The 13789-nt window shown below is 39.0% G+C and overlaps 1 protein-coding gene across 2 annotated transcripts; it reads right to left on the reverse strand.

Moving 5' to 3' along the window:
- Positions 1-3156: 3156 nt before the first annotated feature.
- LOC141004494 (AN1-type zinc finger protein 5) lies at positions 3157-13774 on the reverse strand. Of its 2 annotated transcripts, none has more exons than XM_073476005.1 (6): positions 13657-13774; positions 12295-12494; positions 11813-11924; positions 9234-9361; positions 8402-8509; positions 3157-6652 (listed from the first exon to the last, which is right to left on the reverse strand). In XM_073476005.1, the coding sequence occupies exons 2-6, from the start codon at positions 12452-12454 to the stop codon at positions 6504-6506; spliced, it is 657 nt and encodes a 218-aa protein (XP_073332106.1). In that variant the 5' UTR covers positions 12455-12494; positions 13657-13774; the 3' UTR covers positions 3157-6503. The 2 variants fall into 2 exon arrangements, with proteins under 2 accessions (XP_073332106.1, XP_073332107.1); XM_073476006.1 differs by having other exon boundaries at positions 6436-6652; positions 11813-11921; positions 13657-13746.
- Positions 13775-13789: the final 15 nt, after the last annotated feature.

Consider the following 13789-nt stretch of genomic DNA (forward strand, 5'->3'; position numbering starts at 1 on the left):
AAAGGACAAGATGTGACATCATGTTTGTGTGTTGGAGGCAATTGTGATAAATTGCATCCAATACACACACACACACACACAGGAGTTTCCCTGTGTATTCCCAAGGAACAAGCTTCTGCTGGCTCAAGATCCACCTTTACGAACCGTCACAGGAACTTGTCCGGTTCCTAGAGTCAAAACTAAATATGGAGAAGCAGCATTCAGTTATTACGCACCACATATCTGAAACCCACTCCCAGAAAACTGCACGTCCGCTCCAACTCCCATCTCTGTTAAATCAAGGCTGAAGACCTTTCTGTTTGTCACTGCATTTTATTGAAGCAATTTTAAAGCTTTGATAAGTAACTTGAACTGTAACTTTTATTGTCTTGTCTCTTTTAAACCTATTCTATTTGAGCTTATTTTCCTATTTTTAACTTGCTTTATCGTTTGTTTTCAATGTCCTTTAAATGCAATTTTTAATGTCTTTTAATGTAATATCATGCCCCTGTAAAGCACTTGGAGTTGCCCTGTGTCTGAATTGTGGTATACAAATAAACTTGCCTTGCCTTACAGAGACCTGCAAATGTCAGACTTTCAGCTTGTTCATTCATTATTCTGGCTGATTAGAAAAGCTCAAACAGACAGGACAACTGAGGCTGGGCCTGGAAAGTCTTAATGTTACGCTGATGAAGACATCCTACTTACATGTAAAAACTACGGAAACCCTAAAGGGCCATGCATTCATACATTTTATTTCCTCCTCCATTTCATTTGTTTTCTCGAGATCTCGAGTTATTATCTCGAAATAACAACTGCCGTTTTCCCGAGATAACGGGATAATTATCTCGAGATCTCGAGATAACGAAACTTTGTTTTCCCGAGATAACGATATAATTAATTCGAGATCTCGTCATTAACTACATAGCTGGTCAGCTATGTAGTTGATGACGACATCAGGCTCACTTAGATTGCGCCGCCAATATAGCTGAAGCCTTGCTGTCTTTTTAGATTACGCACACTAATGTGTATATTATCTGTAATAGCAAGGCATAATGCTATTTCAGCCTGTGTCAGGCCTTCATTGAAAAGATATGTGACGCGGTGATCAATATGCTTCTGCTCCTCTGACATTGCTACACTGACTGATGTTTCCTGCAATGATTTAATATACTACACTATCATTTTGTTTTCTCAAGATCTCGAGAAAATTATCCCGTTATCTCGTGAAAACGGCAGTTGTTATTTCGAGATAATAACTCGAGATCTCGAGAAAACGGGAAAATGGAGGAAATAAAATGTATGAATGCATGGCCCTTTAGGGCTTCCGTACAAAACATCAGTTACTGTATCTTTAAAAAATCTCTGACTATAACCGAGAGCTTCATATCTAATTTTTCCAGATAGTTTTGGTTTCGTTTGCCCAAGTTTGGAGACATCCGTCTTTGAGATTTCTTCTTCCAGTTCATTTTAGGTGCTCACAGGATTAAAAAAATTAAGAGCAATGTTTCTAAAAAAGACACTGGACAGTGAGTAGACCATGGATGTCCTGGTGGAGTACATTTACACAAGAATTGGACATCAGTAAGTACTTTTACTTTACTTGAGTATTTCCATTTTATACAACTTTATAATTCTACTCCACTACATCTCAGTGGCAAATATGTTTTACTCCACCACATATGTCTGACAGCTTTAGTTACTTGTTACTTTTCATATTACATTTTTCATACCCCTCCTGTCCATTGAAAACCATGCATAAATTGTGATAAACTGAAGGATGATGAAGGTGTTCCTCTCCCCTCTGTGTTGTGAGAATTATCATACTTCTTCAGCTAAATAAACTACATAACAACTCTCTCTTTAGCTGAAATAAGCATCGTCAAAGCTGAAAACCGGCTTCTTTTCTGAGCTTGTGAAAACAATTCAATTCAATTCAATTTTACATCACAAATTTCATTGTCATTGAAAAACTTGTAAAATCATGATGATGTGGCATTTCTCCTGGTCTCTGCCAAACAAACATGTTTTATTACAGCTGGAGAACAAGCTTTGTAGGCCAGAGCATCTCTGCAGCACTACAAAATGTCCCTAAAACACTGTTTTGTGACACATTTCTTTAAATACTTTATAAAATAATTGCAGTTCTTGCGATTTGGATATTGCACTTAGTCATTGTGAATTAGATTATTTTGCAATAAACTGTGCAGTCCTAAATAAGTGTGTTTATTCCAGTACAGTGAAGTGAGTCTCATGGCAGTTCCTCGTACAGCACGCAGCTGAGCTGAACACAAGAGGCCATTGTGTAAGAACATTTGTGCCTGTAGTATTTGGCTTTGTATGTGAAAACAATATACAAGCACAAAGCAGTGGGGCCACAGCATTTACATGGACTGGAGCAGCAAAAAATAGTCATGCATGATTGTAACTATACCACTCTAAATAGACTACCCCTTAAAGGTTTGAGTTCGCCCAAAAAATGTCATGTTTTCCATGAAAACTCACTTTAATTCATCAGTCTTCCTCTGTCCTATATTTTTGTTCTTCTGCACATTTTAAACTTCTCATTTTACTGGCCATATATTTCTTTTTCTTTGCTACTCTGCCTTGAAGGCCAGCATCCTGGAGTTGCCTCCTCACTATTGACATTGAGACTGATATTTTCCAGGTACCATTTCTGAAGCTGCCAGTTGAGGACCTCTGAGGGCCTCCCACTTATAATCAAACCAGCAATAAACTGATGCTTAAGACACTCAACTAGCCCAGGGAAGGCCAGTTTAATTGCTTCTTTAATCAGCACAACAGTTTTCAGCTGTAATCACATAACTGCACTGGGTTTTTTAATAATCAACAGGACAAATTTGGATTAGGTAACATAATGCGACACTGGAACACAGAAGTGATGGTCTTCTGTACACCTATGTAGATAATCAATTAAAAATCATCAATTTCCAGCTAAAATAGTAATTTGAATCATTTGATGTTATTTTAATTGCTTTTAACTGTTTCAAAAATAAGGGCATTTCTAAGTGAACCCAAACTTTTCAGCGGTATAGCGTATATGTAATTGTTAGAACTTTTTACGAGAATAAATCACTGTTCAATTTTTAGGAAAACTGAGTCTTAGACAGCAGCAACATTCAAATAAATATGCATAAAGACAAAAGACAAGTGTAATTTAAAATAAACTTTGTGAATTTATTGTTTTATACTTACTCTTACACATCATACAATCCTAAATCTTGAAAGAAAAACAAAATAAAAAGATATCTGGTGGTGTTTCTGGGGGACTGGAGTGCCAAGGGACAAGAACTACAGCTCTGTGAACATTGTAGATTTCATTTGATGTCCCTCAAGCTCATCTTGAAAGACAGAACGAATCAACTCATCGTCATTTGTCTTTACTTCTGCAGCAAAACTGAATTTCAACCAGATTCATCACAACCGTCGGGTTCGTCATTATTATCAGTCAAAACCCTAGCATGACGAAGACACTGATTATGAAAGGTTGTGCTAAAGAGGATTGAAGACATAAAAACTTTATCAAAGCAACGGAAGGAAGAAAAAAAAAAAAACGCATATGTACTGAGAATATCTAGAATATTCAGGTATGGTTGCCCTAATTGCTGGTGCCAAGTCCTTCATCACAAAAAGTCAAGACAGTTTAGTGATCCAACAGTCCCAAATCACATGTAAGAAAACTGGGCCTCCATCTTCTGCCCAAAGACATAGTCAATATCTGATGTGAATTATGGTGGTTTACATTCAAACTGCTCATGTTTATGAAAGAGGGGAGAGAGGTTTCATATAAGCAGTCAATAAAAAACAGCAAGCGTAAACCATGACATCTTCACGATTTACAGCACTTTTTCTCTTAAAGGACTTTCAATCTGTAATGGAAAACTAAGCTTAAAACTAATATTTTTCAAATGGTCGTTAAAACGGCAGGCAAGCTTGAATTTTTCTGAATATATTAAAGATACACTTTAGGGAAGAGCAGAGCTGCTCCACACAAAAGTTCCCTAAATATGACAGTTATTCTCCTTGTACGCAATCGTCACTCAACCATCCCCACAAACTCCTTCTGAATTTCAATTTTCCACTAGTGATTAAGTCACAGTCAGGAGCTTCAGATGATCAACGTATCCTCTGTACACAGTCTCAGTGTTGGCGAGCTCAAACTAAAGTCAACCAGATCCAACACGATATTCTGTGTCTACAAGAAAAAGGTTCCTCCAACTCCAACACATTCTGCATTGGCTTATTTTGAGAATGCATATACTCAGCAAATTCCTTGCAACGTCTTCTGCAGCTCTTTTCATCAATATTTAATTATCAAGATCAAGCAACGTTTACAAGGAAAGCTTCTGATAATGAAAACGTGATACCTCAAATGTCCCTCTACATCTCATAAGGGGCCTTTTTAACTCTCAGTAATATCATTATGCTTCAGTAACAGGATAAAAGCATGGGCTGGGATACTGTGTAATTCAGCGAGGTTAATAAAGCTTATAGGGGCTTGTTAACAACATGACTAGTATTGTAGAAAAGAGGCAACATGGCCTGTAGGAGACACTCATGGTAGAGCCAGTTACCGAACATACTTTGGACGATACACGGGCAGATGATGTAAATAAAAGGGGAACAAGATGGGAGAAAAAAAATCAGTGCCATGTGTGGCACACTTTTTTTTGGATAATTATGAAAAGCACTTTTATACACATAGTACTATTCTTCACCTTAGTCCCCCACCTTTATTACCTGGCAAAAATCTACATTAAGATTATACTATATGAATAGGAGCCATATGGTATTTACATTTGGAAAAAACTGAGTCCTGTTAACTTGAACCTCGAAGTTCCAGCCATGCATTGTGCTACTGCTGTGTGGCTTTTTAAACATTCCACACATATCAAACTGTGCAGTCGGTTACAAGACAGTAACTCATACGTTTAGACTGCACACATGCATGTAGGTTTGATCTTCCTAGAAGAAGCTAGCTAGAAGCGCTCTTCTTAGTATGGACTCGTCTGAATCTGAGCACATCGTCAAAGCGCAGCACGCAGCTCCGTAGCATTGCATCAATCTTTAGCTGAGCAAAAGGTGTCTCAATGTGTAGAGGAACTGCGACCTGGGTCAGTTTTCATTCAGCATGTGTCAGTGGTCTGCTGGTGGTTAGAGAAACATGGAGCTTCACTCTCCATAGAACAGAAAAGGGCATTCAAGGAGAACACACCGTCGTACTAAAACAGAACGTCTCATCAATTGAGCAAGAAGGCGATTTCTTCAGCGAGCCTCCTGTACTCATCAGATATAAACTGCAAATGACCCAGATGCTGAACAAAACTGAGTAGGTGTAGCACATTAGTCTATGCTCTGCAGTTGACACACACTGTTGTGCTTTGTTTCCAAATCAATGGACATTTTACTGCACAATTGTAGTTGTAACGGCTTAACTGGACTCTACTCCACCATGTCAGAGCTTGTGTATTTTTTATTAAATGGTTATATAATCAAGATGGAATTACTTAAATATAATTGAAAAGGTTAAGTGCAAATCTTAGTGATTTGCTGACACATGCTGCCAATCCTCCAGCACAGACCAACCAAACGATAAAAAATAAATAGAATGCAATCACACAATTCAAGCTAACTACAATATATTAATATAGATCTTCTGATGTCATACGCTCATTAAAACAGGAAAAAAAATGAAATAAAAGAAAAACACAGAATTCAATCACTCAGTTAAGTCAAGGTTCTCAGTTTCCCCTACCCTTGCCCTCCCCTACCTTCCCTCTCCGTTAACTGTTCATGCACCCAATATCAGTATGATAAGTCAATATATCAAAGAGAAATATTTCTGGAAAATGCTGAGACTTGAGAGTTCAACATGTGGTGACCCATAGAGTAAAGAGGTGGGAAAAAAAATAAAATAAAATGCCAATTTGACAAGAAGTTGACATCATTTTCAGTCTGGGAGAAAAAATTAAATTCCAAAGCCCTTAAAAGGTCTTGCTGATACATGAAATCCCCCAGTTAGGTAATTAATTGAGCTCTTTGTCATTATTGTGTCACATTCCTCGACAGCTTACCCCCGTCTCATTTCAACTACCTTACAGGGATTGTATAAAAATAAACTCACACGATCCCCCAAGTTGAGAAACAAAAAGGGGAAAAAAATCAAAAGCCTTCCCTCCCCACGGCAACACTAATGTCCACAAAGCTCCTGCAGCTCTCTCCCCGACTCTCAAGCAAATTTACACACACTTTCATACAAACACACACACGCGCGCACACGCGCACACACACAGAAACACTCAGGTTCAGCTGCAGTCACTAGTGGAGAGAGAGGGAGATGCTGGTAAGGGAAGCGTCTGGACAGTGGCTGCAACCACATCACCCCCACCCCGCCCGTCTTAGACTACCATGAACAAATGAAGCCATGATATCAGGTGTTTTCATCCAAGTCGCCATTGTTCAAATTCACAAAGTCAGAGACTTTTGTTTTTTGCACTCAGTCCTCATAACTTCTGAATTTTCTCAGCCACCACGATGGGGTTCTCCTTGCGTATGCGGGCAGCAGCTGCACTCCGGTAATCATAGGGACAGTCGTGTTTGTCAGAGTAACGGTGAATGGCACAGAACAGGTTGCCGCAGCGACAGTCAAAACCTTCAGTAAAGAGAAGCAAACAGTCAGTAAACATTATACAGATCATTATCTGATGACATGATCACACACTTAGATCACATTCAAAGAATGTGCCAATGATTCTTGTGTAGAGGACAAGTATTGCTTACCTTTTTTAAACTAGGCATTTTTTTATTTTACTATTTTTCTATTTTATTTCCTTAAAATACTGTATAACGAAATGCCTTCTAAGCAGAAAGGAAAATTGGACATTAATAAAAAGCAATGCAACTCAGCCCGAGTTCAACTAGGCCTCGATGCCACGACCATTATCAGGCTGTGTTCTCAATGTACACTGAGCTCATGGACAGGGTTAACATGCAAATATTTTTAACATTAAGAGGGGACTGAAGCTGCCTTTGAGGGAATCCATTTTGGCAAAAGCGTGGAGGCCAGCAGGACACTGTGAAATACCTTAAGACTGTGAAATGCACCACTAACCTGCAGTATGTTGCTCTCTGTACCATAGTGTTTGATTGTGGAGAAAAAGACATCACACAAACCATGGACTGGGAGTTGGATTATAAATATGTGGGTTATAGATATTTGGTATTTCCTAAACACTCTGAACTTATTTCTAAAAATGTAGGAATAAGCCAATGCAAAGATGCTAGCGGGACTAATATGTCACGGTCTCTTTGTTTTGATAAATATCTGACAGCGGGTTTCAGTTGCAGACCGCTGAGGGGCGTTTATGAGTTTAATGTAATTGCTTGAAATAGTATTACAAACGCATTTATTTTTAAACATTTACTTAACTTTTTTGCTGCTTTATTAGGATCAATACCTACATTCTTATGCATTTACTACCAGTTAACTTTGCACTTATTCACAGATAACTACGCTGTTAGAGGCTACCGGATCGAGAAGCAAGAGCAATGTCTTATTAAAGGTGAATAAATTATATATTATGCACTAATTTACAGTTTTTAAGTTGTTGTTATAATCTAACAGTAAATGTGTTTATGATGTTAACACTTATAGAGTCTTATTAGTATTAATAAACATCTTATGAGGACCTATAAGGGCCTTATTACCTATTTACTAACATTATTACAAGGATCTTGATATAAAGTGTTACTGAATGTCAATAGAAAACAAAAAGGTGCCTATGCTCAATCCTTAGCGAACACCACAACTAGGATGTGGATTTAAAAAAATTTGGGGGGTAAAATGAAAGCATTAGAGGTGAACCTGGTCCAATGTTCTAGGTGACTGAACACAAAGCAATCAGATGTAAGATGACTCTTCTATCTCAGTCGCCCAAGAATACAATCCCTTTCCAGATTCATGATAAAACCAAAAAGAACATTGTCTTGTAACAGTTCAAAGGACTGAGTTCGCAAACATAGCCATCTCTTTGTGAGACTTCTACTTGATAAGATATTCCATTTTAGGGGCGTCTTCTGCTTCAGTTTTACAAGTGTTTCTGGCAGTGCTGTGAATTTTAAAATGGTCCAGATTGTGTTATTGTGAAACACATTGCGAAATACCCCACCAACATTTGGACACTTTACGCCATAAAACCGGAAAGACAAAGGTTGTAAAGGTGACAACAAGGTATGACAAGAAAATAGCGCAATGAGTTAAACTGAATGTCTAACTGTCAGGTTGTGATTAGCATTGAGAACCCCAGTAAAGCAGGTTCATGACTCATAAACCTTTGAAGCATGTCAAGAGTTAAGACTAACTCTCTACTCAGTATGTGTGTGAAACTCTTATCTTCCTTACCAGTAAGGCCCACTTTCTTCCGGCAAGAAAAGCAGCGATTCTTTTTCTTGTTTTTATCTGGAGTTTGGTCATTATCAGACAAAGCCTGTGCTCCTTCTCCCACTGGTTCTGGTGGGAAAAATAAGACAAACAAGCACAACGGTAACAAATCAATTCACCTTTTACTTGTTCAAATACAAGCTTGTATACAAGGGTGGCTGTATGTTTAACACTAACAGGTAAAATGCAACAACGAAGAAGCACCCAAAGGAGATATAAAACAAAACAAGTATGACAGAGATGGAATAAAATAGCTTCATAATATTCATTATCTCTCTATCAGAGCCCATTCCAGCCACTAAATGATCGCTGCATTCTCCACATTTACACATTAATATGGTGGATTTGCGATGTTAATGGCCAATGCAAACCGATCAGTGTGATGTAGAAATGGATAATAAAACCCTCCAAAAGCACGCTTACACTGGCGCCCTACTTTATTACTGCATTACCCCAAAACAGGAACACCCGTGCCGGAAAAAATGAAAAAGATTATTAAATTCATCATCAAATATCATTTATGACATGCTAAAAACGCAAGTTATAGAATATGGAGGAGAAAAAACAAAACAAAAAAAGAAAAACATACTTTATCATATTCTACATCAGGTAAACATCCTCACTTCTGTTTTTGGGGATGCTGATGGTGGTGGGTGGCAAGTGCATCCCACGGTTTACCTGTTTATACATCCACTGCTCCTTAATAAGCAGGTTCCTCCAGAGCTGTGAGAGTGACTCACTCTATGTGGATGTTGGGTAAGGACTAATTTCGGAAAGGACCACTGTTATTTACCTGAGCTGTTGGAAGTACCCTCCTCTTCTCCCTCATCAGCCTCCGCTCGATCAGAGTCTACAGCTCCTGAATCCTGGGAGATGCTCATAGCTGTCATCTGTTGAGTTACTGGACTGGGAGAGCTGGGACTGACATCACAACAACGACAACAACAACAACAAAAAAAAGACAGTTTAGACCATACTAGTATAATTTTCTCATTCAGAAATCAAATTACGATTGAGGACAACAATACATTTTGTAGTAAATGTCTGGCAGAGAGATTTGTGTATATTTTGTTAGACTGCAAATGTTAGCAAACCTAGAAGCTCTTGCTGCCATCCAGTACTACTTACAAGGTATCTATGTGAAAATAGAGTGAACACAATTAAAACCATCAAGTAGCACAACGAATAACACAAGAAAATTTAAATCCTTCTTTTCTTGTTTTGATTGCCTGCATACATTATCGCATTGTTTTGTTTGGTGACTGCCTACTAATTTCTTGGCTCTGTTTCAGCACGTTCCCTCTAAACTACTCTGAGAAATGCTTTTGATGAGCTATCACAATCAACTTGACAATACACAGGCACCTCAAACAGGCAGGGCCTATAGCGTGCACACAATTAACCATGATTACACTAGGCAGGCAGATTGGGTGCAAATCCCTTCGGATAATTCCTAAATATCACCACACTGGGAACAAATGACTGTCTGGACTTCTCGGTAGACATTCTGGCCAGAATAAACCCATTATTGGAACAACTTCTACAATAACTGGTCTCATTATAATGTGATTAATCTGTCACGTTAATTTTTGAGAAAAAACAACAACTCAGAAATGTAGGTATGTTAAACTACAATTCAATTACTGCTCAAATATTAAATCCACTAGTCTTCTGACAAGTATAAAGATCCATCTATGCTTGATTTCCTTCTAGCAAAAGACAGTTACATCCTTAAAGTGCAAACAGCACATTTTATAGAACCAATCATAACATGTGTTAAGCTATAACTTAATAACTCCCAGATACACACAATTCAATTCTCTTATTTCAACATATATACATCTCATTAACGTAAAATGCATATCAAATGCTATCATATTACAACAACACTTTCACTAACGTTAAGTTGGAGACCTAATTTACCTGTTGGGCCACAAACTAAAGAAAAACACAGCTTAAGTTTACCCCAATTTAGCCTGAAAGGAAGTGACATGTCGCTGATGGGTAGATTTGGTTTATCAAAGACGCTAGCAACGCAACACCACATGTAATATAAGCACAACAGAAAAGTTAAAGGTTGGACCACTGTGTTTAACTCTTTATCTTGACGAAGAACCATTACAGGTGAAAAAGATAACAGAAATAAACAAGTTTGCCGATTTCACATATCTCCACAATGACAATTAACAGCCAGCAGTCCACACAGCAGTGACTATTGTAAGTGTGACGTCACAGTGATTCAGTGTATAACACAAAACATCTTCACAACAGCTTCACTGAACCCCAAGACACCACCATCTTTCAATACTTTTCAAAAATTCAAATATAATTATTTATTAGCATTACTACAGCCCTTACAAAATTCTCCATCACAAAAAATTAAGTAGGTCTGCAAAGGTTATTCAACATTGTGCAGTAGTTTTAAGAATAAGCCCAAAAGCAAGTTTCTAAAAGCACAGAAAATTACTCTTTAGCTCTTCTTCTTTCTCATCCAGAATCAACTTTAAATTAGAGGCTCCATGATGGGTAATTTTGCCTTTGCCCTTATTAAAACAGCCCTTATGCTTCAAACAATTACAAAAATAACAGACACTTTCTGTAGGTGAGGTGTCGCAAGGCCAAGGATGATGAGAGCAATTTTAAAAGAGCATACAGTTTTGTTTGAAGAGTATAGAAACACAATGTCTACCACACATTATCTCTATTGGTTTAATGGTAAATGTGTGCACAGACGAAAGTAAAATGCGAAGCAGAGATAGTCAGGCACCAAGAAATTAAATTACAGCACTCCCACTGCTTCTCCGTGAAATAGGGTTGGAGATATATTTAACACACTGTTGCCTATGAACTTCTGAAAACTGGCTTAAAAAATTTGTATTGACTTGAAAAGAGCTCTGACCAGAAAACTCAGAGTCATCAGGTGAAAAGAAAACTATTTGTGTGGCCAAAGGATTGAAACATGATCCCAGCAGGTTGTGTGTTTAACAGTAAGATGAAGATATACATTTAGAAGCCAGCCATCTGATTTCTGCTGAGGCAAGCTGTTGTACTTAATTAAAGGGACTAATGAGAGCACATTAAAACACAATGTGCTGGAGTTAGAGATGGACTGATCTACTCGTTATTTAGCCAATTAAAACAAGAATTTTAACGACATAATCAAATGTCCAATATGATGACAAACACCATGTACCAGATAAGAAGCCCCTGTTTAATTTGTCTGATTAGATCAATAAAAACACAGTGAACACAGAACATCGTGTTTATAATTTTACTTGATGAATGACATCAAAAAGACCACTGGTTCACAATGATCTGTTGTTGTTTTTTTTTAAACCACTGAGCAAATTCCACATGTAACGGTCAACATACCTGGCTGTCTGTTCCTCAGGTGGGGTCCCTGCCACCTCTGTACTGGGTTCTGAGGGCGCACTCTCCACAGTCACACTGGCCGACCCCGGTGATCCTGCCGGTGATGTAGCTGCTGTGCGGGGACAGAACAGTCTGATAGCAACCAACAGCACAGAACTTGCGGTTTTGGCACCTTAACATGGATGTCTCTAAATCTCTTATTGCTCGTGTTTTTGTTTTTTTTTGTCTACCATGATCAGATGTGTTTTGAGTTAATGTGAAAGAACAGATGGAGATGTCACTCTCTTGCTTTCTGATGCCACAGTGCAGGCAGCCACTGCTACCTCTGTTCTCCAACCCCTTTTAGCAAATTCAAGTGCCCCCCATGCCTGTATAGTTTTAGACAACTGCCTGTTCCAAGTTCCTGTCTTTCCCACCTAGAAGACCCCATATCCAGCACCCCATCCTGCTTTTTATAGGTCATGTCTCTCCCATCTTCCTACCTTTCTCTCCTGGGGGGCTGGATCGTCCCCCTCCCTGTTGTCTCTGCAGGTGTTCCTTGTAGCAGACGGAGCACATGCCGTTGGTGCGGGGGTTACCATAGAAACCACATCCCATAGTGCAAAGCATTGGCACCTGCGTCTGATTGGTCTCCTGAGCCATGCTCTGACAGAGGGGGTAAGGGGGATGGGAGAGGATATTCCTGAAAATGGGGTTGCAGAAGTTAGTCAAAATGATTAGCAGTCCCTATTTGGTTACATGGTTATTCATTTTTGTCGGCTAAAAGAGCTTGGAGACTGGCATTGGAGCATGAGAGTAGAGTTGGAGAAAATGTGAGTTACTTTGTGAACTAAGGGGTGATGATTGTAAGGGGTGAGTATAGCTGTGATGAAGGTTTGTCAAACAGGTTCATACCTTCATCAACCAAAATTAAATCCAACCCCACTGACAGTGTGACAAAGCCCACTTCTGCCACCAAATCAAAAACTGGACTTTGTCACACTTAACTAATAAATTGTGTTTAAATTGTGCTTTTGAAATGATTGTAAAACACAAAATCAATCTGACATTGATGGCAAATAAACACAAAATAAAAATGATCACATAATAATGTAATGTTCCTCCTGTATCACTAGGAGCAATACAGAAGTGTTAAAAGTATTCAGCTGTGGAAACTGTAAGAGAAACTAGGTGGAGAGCTTTTCACAACCATGAAAATAAAAAAGAGACTAGCTAGCACACTTTCACTGAAAAAGTAAGCTAGCTCAGCTAGTTTATCCTTTCTGCCGCCGCACAGCAAGATGTTTTGGTTCGGACAAAGTTATCAAAAAGAAACAAAAGCTAAAGACTTGTCTAAACAAAACCACACCGAAACCTAAAACAAAACCCTCAAATTCACCGATGTGCTGGCAAACGCTAACGCTACGTCGCTTACAATCTAGTTAGCTAAACAACTTACAGCTGACTGTCCCCAGTCTGAGTTAGTCCGCAGCAGAAAACAATTGGCGTCCTATGCTTGCATAGCTCAAAGCAACCACTGTAACATTAGCAAACAGCCTCACTAGATGTTTTGTCTGTCTGACACTGGATACCAATGCACAAACAAGTACAAAACTCGCTTGGTGGTCTTCCATCGTGATGAAAACCGAGAAAATAAAAGAGTACAGCGTCCTTAGCGACATACTGTAAACAAATTCTGTGTTTTAAATCGAATAAACGCTAGTGTTAGCAGGCTAACGTTAGCTCGACCGCTAGCATAATCAGCCAGCCCAAAGACAGCGCGCTTGCCGACAGTGTCCTGGCCGGTTTAAAATCGGTTACACACAGCGGCCGCGTCTCATAGCGGTGTAAGTTGAAGACGGTACCTGGTTTTCACGGTACCGGGGGCTGTCGACGACCTTGGGCTTCAGATTTGTACAAGTTGTGTCCCCAGTAGAGCGCGCGGCCTCCTACCCAGCGCTAGCTCCCGACATTCGAAACAACGACCATGACGTCATC

Source organism: Pagrus major, chromosome 11 (genome assembly GCF_040436345.1).
Source record: "Pagrus major chromosome 11, Pma_NU_1.0".
NCBI lineage: Eukaryota > Metazoa > Chordata > Actinopteri > Spariformes > Sparidae > Pagrus > Pagrus major.

Excerpts from the sequence above, each read along its gene's own strand:
- LOC141004494 (XM_073476005.1), bottom strand. The coding sequence starts at position 12,454 with ATGGCTCAGGAGACCAATCAGACGCAGGTGCCAATGCTTTGCACTATG. Across the intron at positions 11,925-12,294 it reads CAGCCCCCCAGGAGAGAAAG|CAGCTACATCACCGGCAGGA; the intron begins GTAGGAAGATGG and ends GTCCCCGCACAG. Across the intron at positions 6,653-8,401 it reads GAAGAAAGTGGGCCTTACTG|GTTTTGACTGTCGCTGCGGC; the intron begins GTAAGGAAGATA and ends TCTTTACTGAAG.